General features: G+C 40.2%; 1 protein-coding gene across 1 annotated transcript; it reads left to right on the forward strand.

Annotated features, from left to right (window-relative positions):
• Positions 1-1885: 1885 nt before the first annotated feature.
• On the forward strand, positions 1886-26678 carry GIPC2 (GIPC PDZ domain containing family member 2). Its single transcript, XM_063407342.1, has 6 exons — positions 1886-2258; positions 9983-10168; positions 13570-13750; positions 16999-17108; positions 17819-17900; positions 25250-26678. The coding sequence occupies exons 1-6, from the start codon at positions 1932-1934 to the stop codon at positions 25402-25404; spliced, it is 1041 nt and encodes a 346-aa protein (XP_063263412.1). The 5' UTR covers positions 1886-1931; the 3' UTR covers positions 25405-26678.

Genomic DNA, 26678 nt, shown 5'->3' on the forward strand with positions numbered 1-26678 from the left:
TGAGCAAATAGCACTCATCTCCTCCTGAGGTGCAGAATCTCAACTCTTCATTTGTCAAATGGCTCAGCAATAGACTGTTGGATGACATGATTTGTTTCCTTTCGGGCTTCTCCAAGTAATTGCTCTATTATTTAAAGAGTGAAAATAGAGATGTATTGTTGATCCCCGTGGGTGTGGAAGGTATAAGTGCCCTGAGCTTGTTGCCCTGGAATTACTGGCTTACCCAAGGGAGGAGCTGTACAACAACAACCCTGTTAGTCATGCTTGATTGCTTTATCAAGGACAAACTGCCACGTTCACCTGCTGTGAACAAAAACCCCTAACGCCACCCAGCCAGCACCTGAAATACCATATAGCATTTCCCTGAATAAGGACAGATACCCCATGTGTAGTGAAACGTTCACTGATAGTGGCATTTCATATCCAACAATGTAACTTTGTTCCGCATACATTCTCCACACGTTACGGCTGTTGCATGCCACAATTCTTGCATCCCAAGTATTATGTGTAAGAAACTGAAGAATGGGATGGCCTGTAGTGTGCAATATAGCTGGGATAAAAGGATCAAATCCATTTTTCTTTTTTTAAAGTACATAGTTTATTTTTCTTTCTAAAACCGAGGCTAATAGCAGTTTCATTTAAGTTGTAACTCTTCAAAAAAAGTTCATTTGAAGTAGTTTTTGCATCCTTAGTATCTGGAGTTGCTAAATTTGGAGTTTTCTACTACTAGAACTGGATAAAAGCTGTTCTCCATGCTATCTTGGAAAAGGTGAAGTCAAATTGGCTTCGAACCTTTATTTACCTTATGCTTTTTTACAGCATAAGCAGTTTGAAATCTGTACGTAATTGCATGTAGTCAGAGGTGCTCTGATTAGACCTGCTGGGAACTTTTGACTCATGGCTGCTCCACAGTAATTCATTGTCTCTGCCTGCCCGGTCTGACTCCATATGCCAGAATGCTTTTTCTCTGCAATGATTTGTCTTTTTTATTCTGAAAGTCAGAAGATGTGGTAAGGCAGTGCTGCTTCTCTGTGTGCCCTCTGATCAGTTTCCTTTGGAAGTGCTGAATGTTGGCTCATGACTTTTGCACTCTTCACATCTTGGGTGGATTCAGTGCCCCGCTGGAAATGGAGCAGTTCCACTGAGGTGTGGTTACTTTGGAGCACAGATGTCTCCTGTAAATGTGAACATCTGACTACCATATGTACCTCTGTTTCACAGTAGAGGAAACATTTTGAATTCATTAAATGTTACAAATACTTGAAAAGTATTTTCTGTGTTACATCTCAGTATTTCAGAGCTGTTGTCCAGTACAACAGGAAGTCTCTTAAACTTTGGTCATGTTACTGTTGCTGTATTAACCGTCAGAGATTTATAGAGAGTCTGTGATAAATGAGAAAGAGTTGCCAGAAGTCTTTGTATACTTTAGGTTTTCTTTTATATCCTAGATATAAATCTATACTAGTCAGTATTCAGTACTTCGCTATTAGCAGAAACTCCTGTACTAATGAGTGCAAAGTTGGTAAGTACCCCGCTGTGGCGGAGGCAGGAGCGTTCTGAGCGCAGGCAGGGCAGCGGAGCTGGCCCCGAGCCGCCGGGACGGGGTAGGGCCGGGGGCGCTACGGGCCCGGGGCGGCCGGAGCAGGGCAGCCGGAGCGGGGCGGACCGGGGCGCTGCGGACCCGGGGCGGCCGGGGGCACTGCGAGCCCTCAGCGCTGCGGGCCCGGGGCGGCCGGAGCAGGGCAGCCGGAGCGGGGCGGACCGGGGCGCTGCGGACCCGGGGCGGCCGGGGGCACTGCGAGCCCTCAGCGCTGCGGGCCCGGGGCGGCCGGAGCAGGGCAGCCGGAGCGGGGCGGACCGGGGCGCTGCGGACCCGGGGCAGCCGGAGCGGGGCGGGCCGGGGCGGGGCCGGGCCGCACCTGGCGGCCGCGATGGCCGCGGGGCCGGGGCGGCGCCGCGCCGGGGGCAGAGTCCAGCGCGGGCGGCGGGGCCGCAGGAGCCTCGGGCCGGCGCGGAAGATGCCGCTGGGGCTGAGGGGCAAGAAGAAGGACAAGTCCAAGGAGACCTTCAAGCTGGTGGAGAGCGAGGCGGCGGCCCCGGCCCCCGCGGCGGCCCCCGCGCCGTCGGCCGGCGCGTCGCGGCTGCAGTTCCACACGCAGCTGGCGCACGGTAGCCCCACGGGCCGCGTGGAGGGCTTCGGCAGCGCCCGCGAGCTGTACGCCCGGATCGGAGCCGCCTTCGGCATCCACCCCGCCCAGGTAGGGCCGGCACCGCCGCCGCCGCCCGCCGCGCCTGCGGAGGCGCCAAAGGGCGCCGGGGCTGTTCCCACCGCGCTGCCCCCGGGCATCCTGTCACGGGCTTGTGGGGACGTGCCTCCTCTACACTTCCTGCGAGAAAAAGCTCCTTTCGCTGCTCCAAAGGAGCGTTACCTTACGGGACAGGACATACGCGTGTCTGCATTTAACTCCTACGTGGTTAAAGCAATGGTCCTCTTGCCCCAAACCCCAGTGTCTGGGTTGATCTGTTGCCAGCTGCTGTTTGACACAGCTCTTAGGCACTGCTTCATTCCAGTGTAATAAGGGACAACAGATTTATGAGGCTAAATATCCAGAAGGAAGGCATTGAAGGGCAGGGGATGTGATATCAATGCCCTGAATTGTACTACATTTTAAACTTTTAGCCGAAAGTGATGTTTGGAAAGTTTTCTGCATTATCAGGTAATTATTTTTAAAAGACTCGCTGTTGAAATGGAGTTATTTAAGGCTGTAACTGGATTCTTTTTAAAGCTCTGCTGCTTTTTTGATCTTTTTTTTTTTTTTTCTTTCCTGAGCCATGTTCTAAACATTTATTTGGATAAGGATTCATTTGTGTTTGTAAATGCATTGTTTTCTCTTAGTTAAAAGGTAGTGGCCATATCAAGTTCTTCCTATGTGCTTCTGTGAACCTTAACCTCTGAGTGGCAAGTTGAAACAGAAGGCGAACATTTCATTATGCCTACGTGTGGCTGTGCAGCTTTACTTGTTTTCTTTGTAGATGACTTTTTTAAAAGTTGTAAAGACAACTACTACGACAGAGAGTTTGTTCTGAGAGTTTGCTGTGGCCTGACGTAGCATTTCAGACAGTAAATTGTAAGGGGAAAGTGGCAGCAGCAGTGAGTACAGTTTACCCGGTCACTGTTGCATTAAGTAATTAAAAAGCAATGCAGACCTTCCCAGCTGCTTTCTGACCGTCTGCTCCTTTGTTTTCTTTTCATCCTGAGCTGCTGTTCCCCTTTTGTTCTGTTCCATCTCAGTTATACCTTTTACTCTCAAGTTCTCATAATTACCAGATTGTCTTCTATTTTTGTTTTCTTCCTTTTGCTGTTGAACTTTTGGCTCCACTGACTTGAGAATGAACAGCATTCACAGAGAAATTTAATTTTGTATGAATGGTGTGCTCCTCTTTCTCCTGCTAGATGTATAATCTGACACCCTCAGAGGTTTTAGAGGAAGCACCACTTATCATGGGCATATACTGACAGCCTTGTGGCAGACTAGAGAAATTCTTATTTTCTTTTTCTCCCTAATGTTCCATTCCTTTTATTTTTTTCAAATGTGGCTTATTGCTAAAAATGAATGGAGAATTACTGCTAGAGGCACTGAACTTAATTTTTTTTACTCTAGAAATTTAGTTAGCTTAAAGAAAGTTATATGAAGTGAACAAAAAATAGTGAACAAAAATATTTGCTGGTGTAAAGGTGGCAAAACAGAATGAAGAATTTGGACCAGACAGTCATGCCACAGAATTTTAGATAGACAAGATAGATCAGTGAACAGCCAAGAAATATGAATTTATTAGAATTTATTTTAAATTCTTTTATATATTCATTAAAGCTGGTTTTGGACCGATAATCTGGTATTAAGAATAATGCCAGAAGCTACATCTCAGCGAACTGAAAGACGCTGAGGTACTCAAATGCCCTTTGTAGGTGTTACCTGCTTAGGAAAGTTTCAGTGACCCAGCTCTGCTGAAGCCCCTGGGCAGAGTGATACCCGACTGCCTTTGGAAACAGGTCCTATCACGGAGATCTCTACCCTGCTGTGGCTGAGCTGGAAAATACTGGGGGGGAGTGGAGGAGAAGAGCTCTGTGTAGAGCATTCAGATAGCTTTTGTAGAAGTGAATACATTTAATATGATGTGTGAGTTTACCACAGGGTAGGCAAGAGGATGGATTCTTGGATAAATTCCTGCCTAAGTGTTATAATACGATTCTGAATGGGCTATACTTGTAATCTGTCACCTCTCCTTTTGACTCTACATGGTAACAACACCTCCTTTCCTCTTTGGATCACATCTCCTAGGACCAGCTGAGTTTAGCTTCTGCTGGAGAATCCTTTCCAGGCTCTGTGATTGAGTGCCAACAGTGACAGAGAGAAGTTTATGTAAAACACAGTATTTGTTGGACAGACACTGACAGAAACTTCTGTGCAGACCAGGATCATGAGTAGTGTAGGATAGGGACAGGACAAGATGGGTATAACTTCAAAGTGGATGTTTGCTAGGTATCTGTGAAGAAGTGAGACATAACAGCAGTTTTCTGAGGCTTTTCCTATACTCATCCTTTCTTGTAGGTATTTTATTCTTCACCCATCTTCCTAGGTGAATTTATATCTGTTACCCCTTTTGAGGTGAGGGGTAGGCAGACGCCTGCCTCTCTGACTTACCACATCCAGCATTTCTTCTTTTCTCTCTCCAAGGTGACTGTTCTTTCCACAGGGGGCAGGAGGAGTGAATATGGCAGGATTGTCTGTGTCATTGTCACCGAAACTGCAGGAAAAACAAAAACTCTCCACCAACATTTTTTTTTTAATGTTAGAGAATTACTGCATTACTTTATTCTGGCCAGGATGTGCAACAGAAATCATTTCAGCCACACAAGCCCCGGTTGTGCAGTGAAAATCATTCCATCACACAATTCGTTGTCAGAACTTTTCACACATTAATACAGACAAAACCCAAATAAATTCTTGTTCGTTGGTCTTAAATTACTCAATTCTTAGTATTCGATCTCCTATTAGTTATTGATCCCTTCACCGTCGATGCTAATTTGGTCCTTATTTTCAATTCTCTTATCAGTTTTTTCCCCAGACCAGGTGTCAGGGTGTGATGTTCAGGGGTAATGGTCGTTAATGCTCATTTATCTCCTGTGTATCTTCTGGCTACTCCCAATCTGTGGATGTTAAAATTTGAAATTTTAAACCTCGGTGAAGAGTTTTGTAAAGTGAAACTTCAATTCCCCTCCCCCTGAGTGAAGGAGAACAAACCCCTGACTAAAGTTACGTAAAAAACTTGTAAAAGTTGTATCATTTCCAGCATAATTATTATGAGTGTTGTTTGAGGTAGATCACGTTGTTCTTGACTTTTAACTTGATTACTTCAACAGGCTTTCAGCAAGAAAGCACAGAGCTAAAAAAAAATAGATAGATAGATGCAACTCTTAACTAACAACACAACCCACTCACAGTTACGTGTATGTTTCTATTTGCATAAATAATAGAAATATCTTCCCCTATTTTTTCTAAGCAGGTTGAAGTAGGAAAAGTAGCTGGAAAAAGCATTTATGTGTAGCTTTGGCCTTTTAGGATTACTGCTATTGTGACTATTGGGAATGGAGCAGGGAGTGTTATGTTCCCCTAAGGGTGAAAGTGCTGAGTGCAGCCTGTATGATAACTAAATGAGCACTGTCTGGAGGACAATGTGGGTCTGTTAAAGCATTTGGTGCTGGTGTGCTCCTGTGAGAGCACATGGTAGGGCTTTAAAGTATTCAGAGTAGCTAATCAGGCACTGAGAACGTGGATATTAAAGTCCAGCTGTAGCAGAGCTATTTCTTGATAAGAAGGGAATGGTAACCCATAGAAGCGGTAGGGACTTTTGGTTTGTCTACTTGCAATTTGCACTTTTGATTATTTTCTTTTGCTTTGAAAGGTGAAATGTGGTGGGGCTGGTGAACTGAACTTAATGCTCAGTGCCTGTGTCTTTCCAGAGCCCTTGGAGGTTGGGGTTTCTTTCCCAGTGGAAGGAATTTAGCATCACAAGGGTAATTCAGGAGAAGAGAGACCTTTCTGGCAGCAGTAAGGGCAGAAATGCAGCTCCCTCTTTCTCTTCCACTCACAAGAGTTCAGCTGCTGAGCTTGTGTATGGGCTGTTGTTCCACAGGCCTTGCCTCCTCATGCTAAACAGTCAAGTATATGGTGAGCCTGTGCCACATTAAACTTTCATAAAAGTATTTGATTTAAACCTCTTCAATTTAAACTTTTGTGAAAGACTACTGACAAATAAGCCACTGATGAAACTTATGTTTCTGAACAAAACTGTCCTTTTAATAATAAAAAATCTGAAGTGTATTTTAGAGAAAAGGGTCAGCTTGTGAAATCCTCATCACCAAATATTGGAAGTTTTATTGTTATGCTTATCTGTTGAAACAACTTGCTCACAATCACGCCTACAGATTGAATACTTTAAACGGGCAAACTTAACACTCCCTACAAAACACCTCCTCCCAACCCTATGACAAGAATTGTTTGCTTGCTGTTTCCCCAAGAAGTGCTTAAATGTCACACCCATATTGCATGTGTTGATTGCTGTGTCTTTTTCAAATGCTTTGTTTGGAAGTCTTTGACATATTACTATGGAAATAATTTCATGGAAGAACATACACTGTAAAACTTGTGTACAACGCCCCCCCAACAAAACAATAGCAACAACAACAAAAACGCCAAACAAAACAAAAAAACCCCAACCAAATCCCCAAACAAACAGCAAAACACTGAATGCATATTTTATGACTTTTAATGTATTGACCAGGTTGAATACCTGACAGCACACTAGAACTTGGAGGAGCTGGTTACTCTTCCTGTTGCTGAAGCTGGTCAAGGCTCCTACATTTTCCTTGGGAAGATGAAGTGAGTAAGATAGCTAGAAAATGCGTTGGTGATTTCTTGATACGATGACATCTACATATAGAGGGAAATATGTCAGTGGGTGTTACATCTTGCTCAGAATTAAAGTTCCCAGTTCCCTTCCTCTTAAGCAGAAAGTGATCAGGATCTCTGTAAAGTTATCTGAGATTTTTAATACATTTTCAATAGCTTCTGAGTATGTAATCTATCAGTCAACTTAATATTGAGTTCTTCTCAAGGTGTCAGCTCAATATGGAAGATGAGAGTATAATTAATCTATAGAACATGCAATATGGTACTGCATATATACTTTATATAACACATAATGTAACCCTCTTTTTCTTAGCTAATACAATTTCTTTATATAGCACACAGTATAGCTCTGGTTTTGTTGGCTGATGTAGTCTCTTCCAATTGAAGATATGGATGCAGGGAATAATCTGCTAGTAATCTCATTGGACAAATCTATTTTATAAAGTTGTGCATAAGCCCCTAGTGTCCAGCGACATGGAATTTCCTTGTTCTGAGTGCTGCAGAAGATAACTCTTGGTGAAGGAGGTATCCTAGATACTTTGTGACTGATGGAACTGTTCTGATTTATAATATATTTCTAAAGTTGGCATGAAATATTCAGAGCACTGATATGCTGAGTTAAAGACCAAATGCCTGTGAAGGTTTAGGGTAAGGACAGAAAAGACTTAACAATGGGAATTGCACATTGATTTTTTTCTTGCTTAATTTTTGAATAAGAGAATTACTATTAAAAATATACAAAAGTTTGAGTGAGTGGAAGCTGTCGTTTAAGTATTAAAGTATATAATCTATCATTAGGTACCAATATTTAACTTATGTAAAACCCATGAAAAAGTACCATTATGGAATCAATAGGTCTCAGATGTGTACAAATAAAGCTATGCTATAACTGGTAGATAGTGTAGTGGTAAATCCTTCTGGGTAGACACATCTTTAGTACATTACTCTTTGCATATATCTGTTCTGAGAAAAAGCAGTTGTTCTCTAAAGAGGATGAAGAATGATTTAAGCTTTATTTTTGACTGGCTGATGCTCTCTCAGCCTTGTGGTTAGCACAGAAGTGACTCACAAAAAATTCTGCAGACTTATAGGCTGTAGTAGGAATGCCATCCAGATGAAGATCTATAAAGAGAAACTCTGGATCAAGTTTCTAAATATCACATTTCTTCTCTGTTGCCAATTTTATCTATTCAAAGGTGTGAGAGTATTTACTAGATTGTCTGTTTGACAAGGTCAGATGAAGGATGCTAATGTTTAAAATGTAAAGACAGTGCTTGTTATTCATTGCAGGAACAGTGAACTGAGTTGGTTTTAAACTGGCAAAATTATGTAGCTTGAGAGAGCTGAAAATGTGTATGTGAACTTGATACCATCTGTTTTAATTTTTTTGTTAAAAGCATGTCATTAGATATTATTATTATTATTATTTTCTACTTAAAACCAGATTAATTTCTCTAGGTGTTGTTATATCTAGAGTATTGTTTAACTGAAAACCTTGGTATTACCTGAGCAAATAAAACTAATGTCTATTAAGGGTGTGCTGTTCCGACTTTCATTGTTAAATAAGGTGTTAGATTGCAGTGGATGTTTGATGGATTAGATGAGATAAGCAAGTAGCCATTAAAGTAAGGCTGTTTGGTGGTGGTGGAGGGGGTTTGTTTGTTTTGTTTTTAAAAACAACTAAACAAGACTTCCATCAAGAAAACAATCACTCTGTTAAGTTTCAGTCTTTTAAGATTAAAACCCCCATAGTTACAGAATCTAAGTTCTAGAAAGCTCCAGAAACTTGAATGTTCTCTGTGAAATACATTAGTAAAAGTATCCTCTCTTTGTTTGACCTGGAATCAATTTAAACAGGTTGGTGACTTTCATTTCAATTTTCTGCTTTCATCCAGTGATGCCAGAATGAAGGAAAAGGCAAGTGTAGTGTTGTGGAAAACCTGTGTCTTTGCCTCAGTGAAGCAGATTTTAGGGGTTCTCCGAGTTTCTCTTGGAGCACAGTTTCTCTGGTGTGGCTGCTGCCCTGTGCTCTCCGGTGCTGCCCAGGAGGAAGCTGCCTGGTTCCCTTGGCCCTCACTCCTCTCCTGCTGCAGCTTGGAAGGGCTTGGGGATGTGTCATTGCTGTAGCTGTGATGGGCACATTGGGCTTGGCCAAAATCCTTCATGCAGCTCCGTGGTGGGCAAAAGCATCTGTTCCCAAGCACTACAGATGGATTACTCTCACCCTGCCTGTGCCCAGGACAAGAAACCTCCCTGCTGAAGAACTGGAATGAGTGTAGGGAGAAAAAGGACTGCCTGATATCCAGTGCTGAAGGGAAATCCCCAGGAAGAGCTGATTTATAAAAATCAATTTGACCTTTTTACTAAGCCTTGCTTTTACTGGAACGGGGATGACCTCAGTTCAGGCTGGGGACGGGTAGGAACTAAGTGTTGTCTCTTCCATTGGAGACAGTGTGCTCTGAGCTAATGAGGGAACACAAGGAGCAATACAAAGCATTTCATGCTCTCTCATGACTATTTTGTTTTGATAAACTCTCCTTTTTTTAATTTTTTTTTCCTTTTCCCATTAAACTGCTTTCAACCAATCAAGTTTTAAAGTAGTCCCTAGTGAGCTTTGAATCGGGTGGAATTTGAGATGGGTGAATGATGAAGCAAAAGATGGTGATGGCTCTTGAGTTTGCTTACTCTGACCTCTGGTGCAAACTGTACCAGCTCAAGCTGCCTCTCTCAGGGCTGGTGTGCTGACACAGGCCATGAGAGGTAGGTCATGCTCACACAGGTAGGTCTCTTTCCTATGTTCCTTGCCAGCTCTTACCTGCAGTTTGAGCTACTGATGCTTTCTGTTGTGTGTGGATGGAGAGTATCCCTTCTCCTGGTACAGCTGGAGAAGAAGGGGGATCATTTTAGCTATGGACCTGTCACAGGGGCCTGAACTGTGCTCTCATTTTAGCTTCCTATCAAGCTCACCAAGCCTAATCCACTGTTAATGTGTTTTCTTTCCTTCTGCACAGATCATGTTTTGCACTTTGAACACTCATAAAGTTGATATGGACAAGCTCTTAGGTGCACAGATTGGCCTTGAAGATTTCATATTTGCCCATGTGAAAGGACAACGAAAAGAAGTGGAAGTTCTTAAAACTGATGATATGCTGGGGCTTACCATTACAGACAATGGAACTGGCTGTGCCTTTATAAAGGTAAACTTAATTACCAGTGAAATGCTTCTATAGAAGCTCCTGTTACTGTAATAGGTTAATTAGGTTTAATGATCCTTTAGAACTATAAAATCTTTTATTATCATATATATGGTAAGTGCAGAATAAAGTTGCTTTTCTTTAGGTACATAATTCAAAATTAGTTCAGCCAATCTGTATTGCATGTCACTCAAAATCAGTTCGTTTGTTCATTGCTTCTGTAATGTGTATCAGCTTTACAATGAGACCATTGTATCTCCTGAGCTACCGTGAGGTGGTAGGTGTTAGATACTGCTTGCATCTGCCCCCTCCTGTTTTAAACTGATTTTCTGATGTCATTTATTAGATGCTTATAGAACTTCTGTCACTCATGTGATAATGAGATCATGTTCTTTCAGTCTTTGGCTGTTCCCAGGGCAGAAGCCTTTGTGCTGTACAGGAGTAGAGGCAAGTATAGCAGTTTTTCAGCTTTCCAGTATTGTTGCCTTAGATAGGGTGAATTACAAGGATATGGATTAAAACAATTTACCACAATGAACTTGAGTAGCAAGTATGGGCAGTAACATACACAATATATTAGTCATAATTGCTTTCCTACTCCTCTTCTGTATGACCTAGAGGCAGTATGTTTTTGGACAAGTAGAGGCTGAGGAAATGATGCTGCCCTTCTTGCTAGACTAGGTATTAGGAACCTTAATAACATTTTCTGCCTTTTTGAGATTCTTTGCTCTAATATACTCCAATTACCCATTATTAGTGAGGCATTAGCAATTATCTTTGATTACTGCTGCCCCAATCACTGTTCTCATTGTAACCAGAGCTTCTTGTATGGAGAGGTTGTATTTTCTGTTCGTTCCTTAGCTACCATGGCTATAAAACAAGACATGGCTTAGAAATCAGTTTGCCTGTCTTTGTTGTGGAAAAACGTGACTGAGGTCACGTTTGTAAAAGTCAAGATGCAGTGAAGGTTTCACTAAGCATTTTGGCAAAATCATAGCCGAACTTTTATATTTATAAACAAATAGCTGTGAATTTCTAGTGCTGGCATCTATACAGCCCATAACATTCAGTCATGCTGCTGCTTATGTGGCGTTTTAAAAAAGGTGTTGAAAGCTGCGCTTCAGTGAGCGGCGTTCACGAGCGCAGCCCTGTGCAGTGACACTCCCTTTGTGCTTGCTTGGTAACAGGCAGAGAGAGCAGCCCTCACACAGACTGCTGCACAATTGGAGCACACTGGAAAACCCTCACAACATTAGGCAGACAGGCTGTGATTTCCAGTAAATTGTATAAAACTCCTCTGAGCAAATACATATTTTTCTTTGTACTGGTCTAATAATAAGCATTGTAATGAAAATGGTGCACTCTTCCTGGGAATGCATCAAATTTAAGGAGTTTCCAGGAGATTTCTTTGTTTGCTGTTGTTGCAGATTTAGCTAATGGATCTTTTAAACCAGCATAGAAAACACATATACAAAACTAAAAGCTGCATATTTTTTTTTACTTCATTGTCTAGGTAAATGACTAAGCTGAGACTGTCTCTAAAATTTCATAGAATTTTTTTTGGTTGTATACATATATTTTCCTTGAAAATTTGTAACTATGCCCCATTCTTAATTAAAAATTAATACTAAATTTACTAATTGGTGGATTGTTGAAGGTTGCTATGGGTTGTAGTTATTTTATTGCATTTTGAATAACAGGGAGGTTTCTAGGTTTGATGTGGTAACCCGACCAATTTTAAACCTGACACTGAACTGCAGGGGTTTTTTTCTATGAAGTTTAATTGTTTTGCCTTACCAAGAACAAAACCTGGTGTCGTTCTGCTTTCACAAATTTGTTTTTGGGGTACACGGGCAGGTGGGAAAAAGTATCATGGAGTCAAATTATCATTCAAAGAAGAGCAGTAGAACTTGAAGTATGACTGAGTGGTGTACAAGGAGACATTATCAAATGGAGTAGGCCTTGCATAGGAAATATAGATCCTTATAGCTTCTCAATGGACTGTAGAGCACTTGAAATACAGGCAATTGCACCTTAATTACTGTGACAATGTAGTTCGACTGTCTCAGTCAGTTAACTTGGAGTGACGATAAAAAGTGACACAAATAACAGCCAGTGAATATTATTTAAACAGTTTTAGTGCTGGGATCCAAGTGCAGAAGAAAAGCTAATTGAGTATTCAACCTGTAGACTAAACATTAATTTAAGCTGGGTGAGACAGGTTTCAAGTCCTGGTAACAGAAAATCATTTGGCACATTTGGTTTCTGGTGCATATGATACCCATGTCCATATTCACCACGAGGCTTCTGTTTGGTGCTAGAAAGAGTTAAGCTCAGCCTGAAGCTTAAAATCATTGCAGTGCAGTATAGGACAGTGAGCACTCACACTTCCCACTGACTCTCAGATGGAGGCACTTGTGTGGGCTCAGATGTGCAGGGGCTGGGAGCAGCTTCGGGGAGGATTGGGCAGCCAGGCTGGCTGTTACAGTGGGAGGTGGCAATGTGTTTATCTGCCTTGTCTCACTGTTATCTCACACAAAGTTAGCCTGAGTGACGTCAGTCTTTGTTGAAGAACACGTTAGAATGAAATTTGTATCTGCAAAATGTAAGATATTTTACTATGTCATAGCTTCTCTATTCAATAGTCATGTAATAATGGCTTATGTGATGTTTGCACAGGATGAACAAATATGACAGCATGTAACAGCAATAAACAGAATCACTGAAATTTAAAGTGTGATAATTCATAGACATATTTTAAAGGTTTTTCTCCATACTTTTAAAATTACACTTCATAAAAACTGTAATTTCTGTTATGACCATTAGACTATTGATGTTTTCCATGAGATGGCAGTTAAAAGATTTTCTTATTCTTTATTATTTCAGAGGATGTCCTTTAATATACAGCTGTATAGCTTGATGAGGAAAACAGTAGTTTCAGCACTGGGGATGGGTCTTATTAAGATCAGCTCTTTACAGTATGTAATTTTTTACCAAGTCCCTGGACCGTACTTGAGAAGAGAAAAATTCCGTTCCTATGCTTGTTAAGCTATTAAATAGAAAAATCCCCAAAACTTGAATAATCATTCACATTACTGAGATGTCTGTGATCAGTTTTAAAGCAGAAAAAATACTAGGCCCTTTATTTCTAAAGTGTGGTTGCATTCTTTTTCCCCCTGTCTGAGTGTATATTCAATGCTTATTAAAATACTTCATTTGAAAAATAATGCTTTTCAAAATATGTCTTACGCTAATCTTATAGACAAAACACTGCTGGAATAATAAGCTCAGTGGTATTGATACTGTTAACTGACATTCTTGAAACTCGGTGCTGTCACCTCTTAAAAACTGTCACCTTTTGAAGAAAGGTTTCTAATTCTGGTGGTCTTTTTTTAAAACAACAGCGAATCAAAGAAGGCAGCCTTATGGACCAAACCAAAACTGTCTGCGTGGGTGATCACATAGAGACCATAAATGGAAAAAATGTGTCAGAGTGTCGACATTATGAAGTTGCCAAAATGCTAAAAGATCTGGAGAAAGGTCAGAAGTTTAAGCTGGAGTTGGTAGAGCCTTTGAAAGCATTTGGTGAGTGACCTGTCTGCCTTGTTCAGTAAAACACCTTGAAAGTGAAATCACAACATTGCATTACATTGTAAATTTTTCAGAATGCAGCCACCTGTCCACCTAAGGTAACATAATGATTACAAGAAAGTGCATTTAGGTTTTTTCTTTGAAGTGGAAGATTTATGAATGGATTTTCTTCCATCTTGCTTTCTCCAGCAGTCATTGTGGTGTGGGTTACCTTGGCCTGAGCCTTAGTCTCGGTCTCTTTTGCCACTACATGATGTTGCAAAATAAGTACAGGAATTGTTTCATAGGTACAGTTTTAAAGCATGGATCACTTCACTAATGTCCTGAGCCCCAAAACTCCTTTGTTCCTCCATTGATTCGTAGTCCCTGTTATTCTCTGTGTCAGACTTTTCAATTTCTGTACCCTTTACTGGGGTCTGTGCTCTAATGCAGAAGGAGTCTGCAGCAAACACTGTCTGGGATTTCCCAGAGCACCTCCTCTACTGCCTGCCTGTTCTCTCCCCCTCCCCAGCCTTTTTGTGGATCTCCAACCATGCAGCAGGTGTACTCAGAGCAGGAAGAATGCAGAGTTGCAGAGCTCTGTCTACTTGCCACCTACATGCTATGAGCAAGTGCTGCTTCAATAGGATGGATGCATACCTACTGCTAATTCTTGTATCTATTAATTCTATCAATGTAGAAAACAAACAAATAAGAGAAGGTTTACTCAGGCAGTCAAAATAGAGACTGAGTTACAATTTTAGTATCTCAGTTTTTTGGATCCCCTCCCCAAACCATGTAGCATTTTCCTATAATAAAAACTTCAAAATTGTGCTAAATCATACATTTCTATGAGGCCATCTGCATGCCTGCAGTGCAGTCATACAGGCAATTCAATATCACTGTCTTCACTACAGCAGCAAAAATATTAAATGTTCGTTTTTCAAATTTTTTTGTGTTAGTAGTTTACAGCTACTGTCATACACCAGTCTTGACACTTGGTGTCAGAATAGCAGCAGAAATTGAAAATGTGAGAAATGCAGAGATTTCATTTTGCTTTTGGTGCTTCTGAGAAGAATGAGAGTTATGAGTTGATCTCTGTATATAACTTGGTACTGCTGTTAACTAAATATGTATGTTATACATTAAGCTAAAGAATTGCATATGTTGTCTATCACAATTAGTAATGCAGCAATACCTTTTTTTACTGTGGGCCTAGCATTGTGTTCAATGCTAAAAGTGTTACACAATCTGTTTGTAAAGAGCAGGGTAAATCAGCATTTGATTGATGACTTCAGCCATAATTTCATAGTATTTACTTTAGTCAGGTGACTAAGATATCTTTTAGTCTGCCTGTGATGTAGAGGAGGAAATGCACTGATTTCACGGCAATACCTTTTTTCTGACATTGATTTAAGAGGCAGCCAGAGCTTTGTGGACAGATTTTTGGAAGACGCATGTGATTTTTTTACCCTACGGAAAATAACTTGCAAATTGCAGTGCTCTGTAGGTTAAAAGCTCCTGCCTTTAGCCTTAGGTACAGTTAGGCTTCAGGCACAAAGAAAATGCTTAAGCTGCAGCTTAAGCACTAAGAATAGCCCCAGAGGAGATGAGAGACAAGATCCAGATCCTGCTGGGCAAGTGGGTGCTGAATTCCTGTTAATTTCAGCAGAATTTGGTGAGGGTACAGAAATAAGAGCCAAGCCTCTGTGGGAAATTATTTTCATTTTTCTTCCTCTGAGCTGAATGTGAAATAAGTATAATCTACTGGTTGGATATCCCTCTACATGTACATACAGGCTGTCTCAGCTACTCTAGGCAAGGCTTGTAGCACAGAATTAAAGATTTGTACCAGTCACAAGCTGGCCCTCTGTGAATTGTGAAAAATGAACAGAAACAAAGTAAAGGCAGCATAACACAAACCCTGCATTTTAATTATATGGACATGAAAAATAGTTTCTGTGATAGCCAATGTTTTGGTCTGAAGTACTGCAAATAAAGGTTATGTCAAATCATGAGTTTTAAGGTGATAATGGTGACAGAATTTGAAAAATATGGGTTTTTTATCAGGAATGACTTTTTGAAACAAGTCTAGCAGAAATGATGACAATCTTAAGGGTATTTTAAACTGTCCTTGAAGCAATAAAAGGATTAAGAAAAAGTGTTGATCCTAAGTATATATATATATATATATATGAGTCTGTGACATACCTATTTGTATCATGAAAGCTAATAAAATTTACTTTTCAAGACCTGTTCAGCATAATAATCTAGATTTGTGACTACTTATGCAAGAATGATGAGTTGAAATCTATCTGAGCAAAATTAATATATATTAAAGTATTGTCTTCAAGAAAGAAGAAAGGCCCGCTGTTAAGAGGAGGAATAATCTTCTAGAGAAGACAGGTCAATTAAAAGCAATTCTGCAAAATTGTCTCTTCTCTTCTAGCACTTTCCAGATTTACTATGTAACTCCCATGTCAGTAAGTAAATTAAAGCCTTGCCACTCTTGAATGTAAAATTGCATCCTGGAACAAGAAACCCAAATCTTAAATGATTCCATGCTCCATTTACTAACTTGGGTGCCCTTACAAAAGATTAAACAAGAAAAGCAGAATTGAGGTAAAGGAAACTTTATGTGAACCAGATACTCTTCCTAGAGATTTATCAGCTGTGAAATAATTTAGGTGAAACCAGGGGAAAACCTCCTGCTTAGGGCCACTTCACCTCTGTGAGTGCTGATAAGCAAATTGTTAGCTCAGCTCAACGTGGCTCATCATCACCTGCTTAGCAGGAGTGTTTGCACCATCGCATCAGTGAAAGACAGAAATGTTGCAATGCTGAACTTGCTATGTGCCTGTCGGTAAAGACCAGAATAAATCAGCAGCTGGCTAGTGACTTCAGCCATTATCTAATATGAAGGTATAAATACTTTTCTGTAGAATAGGGAAATAAAATTACACAAGGTGCATATATGAAATGAATGCCATAGGCCTGCTTAGATATATTGGTCAATGGGAGTCCTAGCCTCAGTGCAGTTGAGCAGATATTAGAATTTAAAGAGAAGAAATTGTCAGCAAAGCTGTACTTTGAACAGTTAATTTATAATTTGATTTTTTCGTAGTCTAGATCTCGATTAGAATAAAATGTGAAGATATTTTAACAATCAAAACAGATACCTTATATTCTGCTGTACTCTATATTTAGTTTTGTTTGGTATTTTATTTTTGTTGGGTTTTTTTTGTTATTGTTGTTGGTTTTAGAAAAGCTGGAGCCAAGGTCCAAGGGCAGAACTCTGTCAGAGGCTAAAATCTCCAAGGGGAGAGAAACACTTCGCCTAAGAAGCAAAGGCCCTGCTACAGTGGAGGAAATGGTATGGTGTGCTATATACCCTTCAGTAGTTTAATCACCTAGCTTGTGATTTATTCTTCCCCAAGGCTGATAAGTAGGAAGGAAAAATGTGGAGGCTACAAAGCTTGTGGGACTAAAGAGAACAACTAAAGTTGATGGCTAGCAGGGGTAAGATGGAGCTGAAGAACCTGGAGCAGAGACCCTATAGATGTCATGGATTACATGGATGAATTTAAGGTAGATTAGACCAAGAAGTGCTGAAAAGAGAGAAAAGGGGAAAAAAGAGGTGGGATGGTTGTGAAGAATTGGTTCCATTTCTGTTTCTGTCCACTGAAGTGTACAGGGTTAGTGAAAGTGTTGTTGATAGGAGAGCCTGATTAGATACATTGACATGAATTTGTGGAAAATCAGGATTAGAGTTTGGTAAATAAATGTTATTTATTCTGAGCTCTTCTAAAGCTGATGAGGATTAGATGAAGATCTGGATTGTAAGGATATGTAAGGTCCCTGTTCAGTTTGAATGTGTGAGCTGTGTGGCTTGATATTAGGAGGAAAGCTCATGTTTGTGAGAAGAGGGAAAGAGAGTGAAATAGTTTGTTTTATCTGGAGGTTTTGTAAGTCTAGGTGGCCAAGATGGGAGTAAGGATAATCACTGGCACATTGCTGGTTATTTTGAAATCTGCATGGATATAATCATACTTTTTTCTCTTCTCTCCCTTTCTTCCAACAAAGCCAACTGAAGTAGAAGAAAAAGCAATTAAAAAAGTGGATGAGCTTCTTGAAACTTACATGGGCATAAGAGATATTGAATTAGGTGAGTTTTTAGCAGATACATTACTACAAGACTAAATGATTTCTCATTTTCTGTAGTCTAAAATTTGAGTCCTTTAGTCTCTGAATGTAAATGAAGTAAAATTTGTGCAGCCTGCAGTCTCAAAAGCTTGCCAGTATTTCTACAAATGTGTTTGTCTGATAAAAGAATCTTCCTCCCACTTCAATCCTTATGATGTATTTACTTAATCAATCCTCTATTCATTCTGCACATTATCTATACATGAATTTTTAAATTGTTTGCTATAACTGTTACAACTGTATTCTTTCTGGATTATATTTTCTAGTAGATCTTGTGTGTGCCATGGTTAAGGATTCTTAAGAATAAGTATGTTTATTTGCTTTTTTGCCCCTTGGCATAGACACATCAAAGTTGATTGCTAAGATTTGAACCTGAGATCATCAATGAACAAGCAGCTATTTAACAAGGGAACTGACAGAATAATTACATAAATTTATCAAAATCTCTAAAAACCTGTGTTCTGACAAACATGAGAAAACTTACAGATTATTTACTAGTTGTAAGAATCATTGATTTATAATGAAAGAAACTACTTAACCCCAGCATCATGAGTTCCTTAAAGATGCACCAAACTTGTCCTTGCAGCTGTTGCTTTTCTTTGTTATCCTGACAACAACTAAATAGGAATTTCTATTTGTGTGGTAAGAAGCTGCAGTCTAGCTGTTGTAGCCTGCTGGGGCTGGTGTAGTCCTCCCAGGATCTTGTGGAACTGCTGGTGCTGAGACAAAGAGGAAAGTATTTATTATTATGGTAATATCTTAAAAGACTCAGCCAAGAAAAAGGAAAGAATAAGCTAAATGGAAAGTGATCTTGAAAAGAAACCTTTCATGAGAGAGAAGTGGAAAAGGCAAAGCAGAAGAGACAATAGGTCTGGCATGAAGCTACAGAGAGTGAAGCATGAGGCTGGAGGGGCAGCAGCAGAGAGGAATGAGAACAAAAAGTGCTTATCTGAATAGCCCAAAGGCCTTTGTGGGCTGCTCCTACCAGCAAGCATCTGTTTGGCAGATTCTACTAGTTTTCTCACAGGAAAAAATGTAGGTAGAACAGTATTGGTCCTTCAGTCTAAGGTGGAAGTGGGCTTCCTGGTATAGAAGAGAGGCCAAAGCTGCCCAAAACTGTTTTGTAGGTTCTTATCCAGACTTTCCTATTCCCAGGAAATTAGAGGTTCTTAAACTTTCTGTTCCCAGCAACTCTAATATACGATGCTGCTGCCTTGTAATACACTCCTGGGAGGCCTGTGTGGTGCTGAGCCATGTTTAGGTTAGGGAGGATTCCATGGCCCATCTCACTCCTGCAATCTCTGTGCCTCAGTCCATCCCTGGCTCAGGCTTCAAAGCCCTGAGTCCCCTGCCAGCTGTCCCTCTGGGAGCTGTTTTTGTCCTGCAGCTGTTGCAGTCCTGGCTCAGGCTGGCCTTCTGGAAGCTCCTGTCCTTGCAGGTTATTTCCAAGGTCTCCAGGCTCCTTGCCCTACAGGAATAAGCAGCTATAGGTGGTCTGCTTTTGGTGTCCATGGGAACAGCCCCGTGGGAACTGGTGTTCCCTGTATTTTTGGCTCTCAGTACTGTAAACAGGATGGCTCTTGCACAGTAGGCTGAGAAACTCATCTTTCAACAGATATGGTTGAGTTAATAGCCAAGTACCTGGTAGAGCTTTCTCATGAATTTCTTGAATTTTCCCCCCCAAAAAGATCTAATGCTCTTCGTCTTTCAGTATGTAGTTTGGAAACTTAAAAAAAAAAAAAAAAAGCCTTAAAAGAATGCTCAAAGAAGGAAGAAGGCTTTGTTCATAGGGAGGCTCTTTTCTTCCCAGCTAGGTGGTTTTGTCCCTCACCTCTTCTCTTCCTCCCCAAAAGGTAGTGAAACCAAGAGAAGCTGTCAGAAATCAAAGACTAAAGGGTTCATGTTGTTTTAGTTTGCACCTTTGAAGCCATATCCTGAAGTTCAAATCTGAGAGTCAACAGCCAATGGTGATGACTCAAACCTCCCAACTTCAACATTTTAAAACAATTAAACAGCTCAAGGATTCTTTAGGAAAGGAGAGCTAATCACCTGTCACAAATCTGTTCAATTAACACATGTCAGTTTTTCAGATACTGGATGTGATCAGTCACCCATGAAAATGAAATATGAGGAAAAGATTCATTCATAGAATGCCAATCACCACTTAGCTCGGAATTTCAGTCATTACTCAAGCCAGATTAGTTCAAAATGCAAGTCATCACAATGTGCAGCTGACAAGTGATTAAGATCTCAATCATTGCTCGCTTCCATGCATTTCTGTTTGTCAGAATCTTTGGATGTCAAGTTAATGTTGCTCTTTCATCTCCATTAAAATGACACTTCCATGGTGTGACTGAATTCTGAAACAGTTTCCCAGTTTTAAGCCATAAGTCAGAAAGAAGGAAAGAAAAACTAATGTTAAATTACAGACAGAATTAAAGGTGAGATAAAGCCCTTAATTTTTGCATAGTTAAGTGTCTTGACAGTTTCAAGAATGGCTGATGAAATCTACACACAAGTCCCTAGGCTGGACCAAAATACTTAAGAATTGTTAAAGAAAATGCATGCACTTTTTTCTGGCAGGTTTTTAAATTTTATTTTCAGAGATCAAAATGCTTTATTTTCAGAGAGCTATTTTCAGAAATCTAAAGATTTACATACCTGCTTTTAGGTGCATTTTTACCTTTTTACTTCCTTATTCCTTTGTACTGAAAACTGGACTTAATCCAGAGAAGGGACAGCTGGCTCTGGAAATGTATTCCTCAGCCATTTTATGGGCACATTAGAAATTGGGCCAAGGCTTGACTTCAGCATTCTTTAAAACATAAGTACACAGCTGAGAGATAATTCAGGTTATTTTAAATTCTATGAGTGCTTTCTGGTAAAGGAATTTGAGCAGTTGAATAATAGGAGTGACTCAGAAAACAGTGTTAGTGAAAAATATTGGCATTTATTTTTTTTTTAATCAGTAAGACTCCAATTTTTATGGACTTTATTTAATCCCAAAAGTTCTGGGTGGGAGGAAGCCTGGATCTAACCCCAGAATGCTACTGATTCTAAATCATGGCAAAAGGGCTTCCCATCCAGATTTTTTTCAGCATCTTTTGCCTTCATCCACCAATATTTTGTTCCCCATTGTCCTGTTTTTCCACTTTTGGATGATTATTTCCTTTCTGTTGCTCTCTATAACATTATCAGACATCATGTACCATAGAATCATTAGGGTTGGAAAAGACCTCCAATACCACCGAGTCCAACCTTTGACCAAACACCACCATCTCAGCTAAACATGGGCTAAGTGTCTCACCCAGTCATTTTGTGAATACTTCCAGCTGTGGTGACTCCACCACTTCCCTGTGCAGCCCATTCCCACTCTTAACCCCCCTTCCAGTGAAGGAGTTTTTCCTGATGTGCAGCCTGACCATCCCCTGGTGCAATCACAGCCTGCCAGCTTCTCTGGGAGAAAGGTGTGGGGAGCAGTACCAAAGGCTTTACTGGAGTCCAGGGAGACACAGCCACAGCCCTGCCCTCATCCTGTGGGTGGCTCACCTGGTCATAAAAGGAGATCAGGCTGGTCAGGCAGGACCTGCCTTCCCTAAACCCATCCTGGCTGAGCAGGATCCCCTGTTTGTCCTGTACATGTTGTGTGATCACACTCAAGATAGTCTGTTTAATAACCTTCCATCACTGGGATCAGGCTGAAAATATCCTTGTATATTCTTTGTTTAAAAAATTTAAAATCTACTTCTCAATTTTTGACTTAATGTTTCAAACTTACCATCTAGTCAAAATATCTTAACAGGTTTAAACCTCTTTTGTTACCCAAGCTTTTTCTCTTGGCTCGCAAATCCAACTATCAATATTCAATAGATATTTTATCTCTAAATGTTTTAACTGAAGTCTGTTGTTTTCTTCTCCTTCTGTCACCAGACTTCCTTTTATTGTATACATCCTGGGGTATATCGTTTATGGCTGTTAATTTACTCTGAAAGAGTAATAATAGTTTTTTGATAAAAGGAAGGGCAGTAAATCCAGTTAAACAAAAAAAAAAAAAATCAAGAAGAATTAGTACTTAAGAAAAAGCAACAAGAAGAAATATTTCTAATAGTTCTTGAGTACCAGATCTGACAATGTTCAACATGAAACTTAAACCAAGTAATTTTAACTACTGGAAACTGCAATAACATGTTTCATTTTCTGCTTTAGAATGACAGGACACAACAATAATATTTATTACCTTTCAATGAACGCAGCACTTCTAATAGCATTACTGCTAATAAATATAGAGGCTTTTGTCAGGACTTCTGAAAAAGGTTTTTTTCAGATGTTACAGTATAGGATATAGGTACCAAAACCACTGTAAGGTAGATAATAAGGATGGCAGGCAGAAGGTAGCTTTCATGGCTTGTGCCCCATGTGTCTATTAAAAATGAAAATAAGGATTTTGTGGAAGATCTTTGAAGTTATTTTAAAGGAGATATATTTGAAAAGCCAACATATTACTTTGTTCATATTCTGGGAAGCCTGATACTAACTTCTCAGTTAAAGTTGACAAGACTTCTAATTCCTTTCACCACTTTTAAGACTGCCGAACTTTTCACATTTTATGTAAAAATTAATCAGATATTAACATTGCCTGAAGTGAAATGAAAAACGAAAATCTGAGAACAATTGAGGCTCTTTTGACCGTGGAAAAATATTCTATTGGAATAAAATTCCTGTAATCACTTATTGTGCAGCCCTTACAAGAAGCAATGGGGAAAAGGGAGGGGAGTAGAGACAATTTGGCACGAAGCTGTCACTCTTTGAGAACCGGCAAAGTTTTCTTCAAGCTGGCAAGGCTCTGCTGAATGCCTTGGCAGCCGGCTGGCTTTGATTCGCCCTGGGAATTCCCAATGGCAGATGCCACTGTGTGAACAGCAGCTGTGCCGCCCTGGGAACGGCGTCCCGCGGCTGTGGAGCTGCCTGGGGAAACGGGAGTGTGTTCCCGGGGCGGCGGAGAGACCGGCTGAGGGCACTGAGGGCACTGAGGGCACTGAGGGCACTGAGGGCACTGAGGGCACTGAGGGCACTGAGGGCAGCGCAGGGGCTGTGCCCGGCAGAGCCCGGCGGGGCGCGGCAGTACAGCCGGGCTGGCGCTGGAGGTCAGCACCGCCCCGGAGCTTTCCCGGAGCTTTCCCGGAGCCCGGCTCCTCACATCGCCTGGATCTGGGAATGCCAGAGTGCTTGAGTGAATACACTGCATTAAATGTGCCCTGCAGCGCTGATTAGACTTAGTACCGATTAAAATGGGGGTTTTTTTGGGGTTTTTTTTGGTTTTTTTTTGTTTTTTTTTTTTCCGAGGCTGCTTTAGCACGGTGGTGATGTGCTGTCGCCCTGTTCTTCTAAAGTTCTTCTTAGCCTTCTGAAGTTTACATCTTTGGAGTCAGAGCTCTCACAGTTTTTCATATAAACACAACTCCATGTTATTCTAGTCGTCTGTTGTTTTGCATTTCTTTCTGGAGCAGGAGAGAAGTTGATGGAGTGTTGCTTTGACCAGTGTGGTTGAGGAGGTGGTAACCCCATCCTCCAATGCACAGCCAGTGTCAGAAATGTATAAATATCAGACCAAAAATTGAACTTGCTCTCTCTCTTTCCCTATCTGAACTCTGTGTGTCCATGTCGTTCATTTCATGTCGTACTGCAACAGTGTTCTGATTCTTGCTTGATCTGTTAAGTTTTTAGTGCATTTTGTTTTTAAGTTTTGTAAATCTATAATAAACCAGTTTTTAGATTTTATTTAAATATTTGAGAAGGTCAGTCTTTAAAGAAAATTGTGTTTGAAGTTGCACTTTCTGTTAAAGACAGTTTATTATGTGCAATTTTGAAGCTTCAGCTTCAGACTGTGATATAATGCCTTGTTTTATTGCTGCTGTCTGTCATATGGTTCTTCATATCTCTTGGCCAATTTCTCTTAAAAATGACTAAATTCCTCACTCCCACCCTGTTTGAACACTTGTCTAGGCTCTTACTCCTTCGATGGCAGCTTTTTCTAAATATCTGGTGTAGCAATATCTCGACGTGATTGCTCTTACGTCACTTTGCACAGCTCTTTTCTCTCCACCCTTCTCCCAGTGTCTACAAAAAGTAAGTTCACATCCTGCTTCATATCTAGAAATCTGTGAAGTTTCAATTATACACTTCATCTCATTATCTCCAGGCTTGCTTCCCAGTAAGTACCTTCTTGTGCCACATTGTCAGGAAATACAGAGTGGTGTTGATAGAACAAATCCTTGTGTGCCACTTACCAGGAACAAGAGTCCCCCATTTAATGCCCACTTCCCATCCAGACTTGTCTGAATCAGAGTCCCAGGAACTTCATGGGGGAACCCAGAGAGAATCAGTGCAACAGGGATAGGGTTTCTTCTGGAAGGGTCTTGAGGGTCCTTGAGAACCACTAGTGGTGCCTGGGAAGCTGAGGTACACTTACTTGAACTGTCTCCATCACATCAGTTTTTTTTTGTCAAGATCTACATAAATCTTCTTGGACAGCTTTGTGTAGTTTGACACACTGTGATTGTGTTTGGAGCCTCACATCTGAACACAGTTAAAACCAAAACATCAAGTTTCCTCAGAGTTATTGTTGTTGACATTTACAATGTGGAATATGGCTCAAGCTTGCTTACAGCTTGTTACATGTTTGCACAACAGCAAGAACTGTTTGCCACAAGTTCATAACTGTCAATAAATTTGAGCTAAGTTTTAGGTCAACAAAATAAAATTAAATAAATTGAGTAAAACTTCAGAGCGGGGAAAGTTTATTTTTGTTTTTATCAGAGAGATTTTGCCGTGTTGATTCAATACAGTGGTAGATGGCAGACTGCCCCACTGAAGATGTTTTTCCGTGGCTTCAACACTTCCTTCCATTTCTCAGGCACTATATTATGTTTTACATTTGGACATTCTTCTAAGAAAATGCTAGAAGCTATCAAATCCTTCACTTTGACACTTGAATTTGATATGCTCATGAAGAAAGTGGTGGTTATTTGATGTTTAACAAAAGATGGAGGACACCTTGCAGTTAAATGCAGGTGTGTAAAGTAATCCCAAAATGAAGCAGAGTTTGATATTTCATCTATTGTACTGTAGCATCATTTTCCTGTGAAGAGAGGCTGTGAAGCAGAGACACAGGTCAGGAAATAAACCGTATTCAGCAGTGCTCTTTGTGCTGAATGTGTCTGACATTCAAATAGACATCTCAAAGCTATCTTGGCCCTGTGTGTTAGCTGTCACTCTCATGATAATTGTGTTATTTTGCTTTGTTCTCTTTAGCTGCAACAATTGTGGAAGCTGGGAGAGACAAGAAAAACCCAGATGAATTCGCAGTGGCATTGGATGAAACTCTTGGAGACTTTGCATTTCCAGATGAGTTTGTATTTGATGTTTGGGGAGCAATAGGTGATGCTAAGCAAGGACGACTGGAATGAGAACTGTGCAGTTTATCAATCCCTGTTTGAAAATACAAAATGATTTGCAAATACATCAGAATTTTAATTATTTTATCGATGTGAATTCAGGGTGCTCTGCACAACTATTCTGACCTGAGTCTTTCCTTTGCAAAGGAAGGTTTCTAATAGAAATGAAGGTAAACCCCAACTTTTGACAACAGCAATTTAAAACATTTAATTTACATATAGAAATTACTGTGAGGAGAGTGTCAAGGTGATATATTTATACAGAAATTTTATGAAAATTAGGTAATTTTTATTGTACATACACTTTGATACCAATATTTTGAAAAGTGTTAGACATATGCAACAAGGAGTTTGGATTATTGTATATGTTTAGAGAGGTTTATAAAGTTGTTGAGAAATCCCCTAGCTTCATACTGCAGTTCCCTGGTTTGCTGCTGTCCCTGTGTATTAACTTAAAGCCTTAGGTTTTGTTACAGTTTGGCCTGGACATTGTTTTTACTGTAGGCAAAGCTGGGAAGAAGCTACCCTGTTTCTTTAGAACCCAAATTCAGGGAAAAAAAATCCTCTGAAACATGAAAACTAAGATCTTTGGATGAGAAAACTTTGCTTGCATTTGAGTCATCATATGCTCTGTCTGGGTTATTACTGAGGTAAGTAGAGTAGAAATGCTTAAACCAGGAAGCTGCTGCTTTTTTCAGATGCCATATTACTGCAATAAGAACTGCATAGGAAGAAATAAATGTTAATTTTTATTTATGTTAATGCATTTGAATAATATCTGTGATTTGGCACTGGAGACGACAGTGTATCACTAAGTGCTTAATTGATCTTTGCATATGCTGAATGATTTCTTGAGATCCTGTGGAGTTCCCCTCTTGTCTGTGCGTTTTTTCAACATGGCAACACAAGAGAGATATTGAAGGTGTTCAAACCCAAAAGATATTATTGTAAAATCACAAGGAATTGTAATTTGGATGACAATGCATGCCTAGACCCTGACAAATATGTTAAACTAATCTTAGATGTTAGGATTTCCAATTATATTGTACATAAATGTTTATTTTAACTACTAATTTTTTACTAATAAATCTGAGATTATTGCAAATGAAATTGAACAAGAATGTGGGTTCTGACCTGGGAAACTGTCATAGCTTTTTAGTATTTTTATATTTGCATAAGAATATAAAATAATGTTTGCTACAAAAGTTTCTTTCTAAATTGCTATCTGAAGAAAATATCTTTCACTGAATTGCAGAGATCTCTTAAAAATAAAGATTATGCCAATA

Source organism: Prinia subflava, chromosome 10 (genome assembly GCF_021018805.1).
Source record: "Prinia subflava isolate CZ2003 ecotype Zambia chromosome 10, Cam_Psub_1.2, whole genome shotgun sequence".
NCBI lineage: Eukaryota > Metazoa > Chordata > Aves > Passeriformes > Cisticolidae > Prinia > Prinia subflava.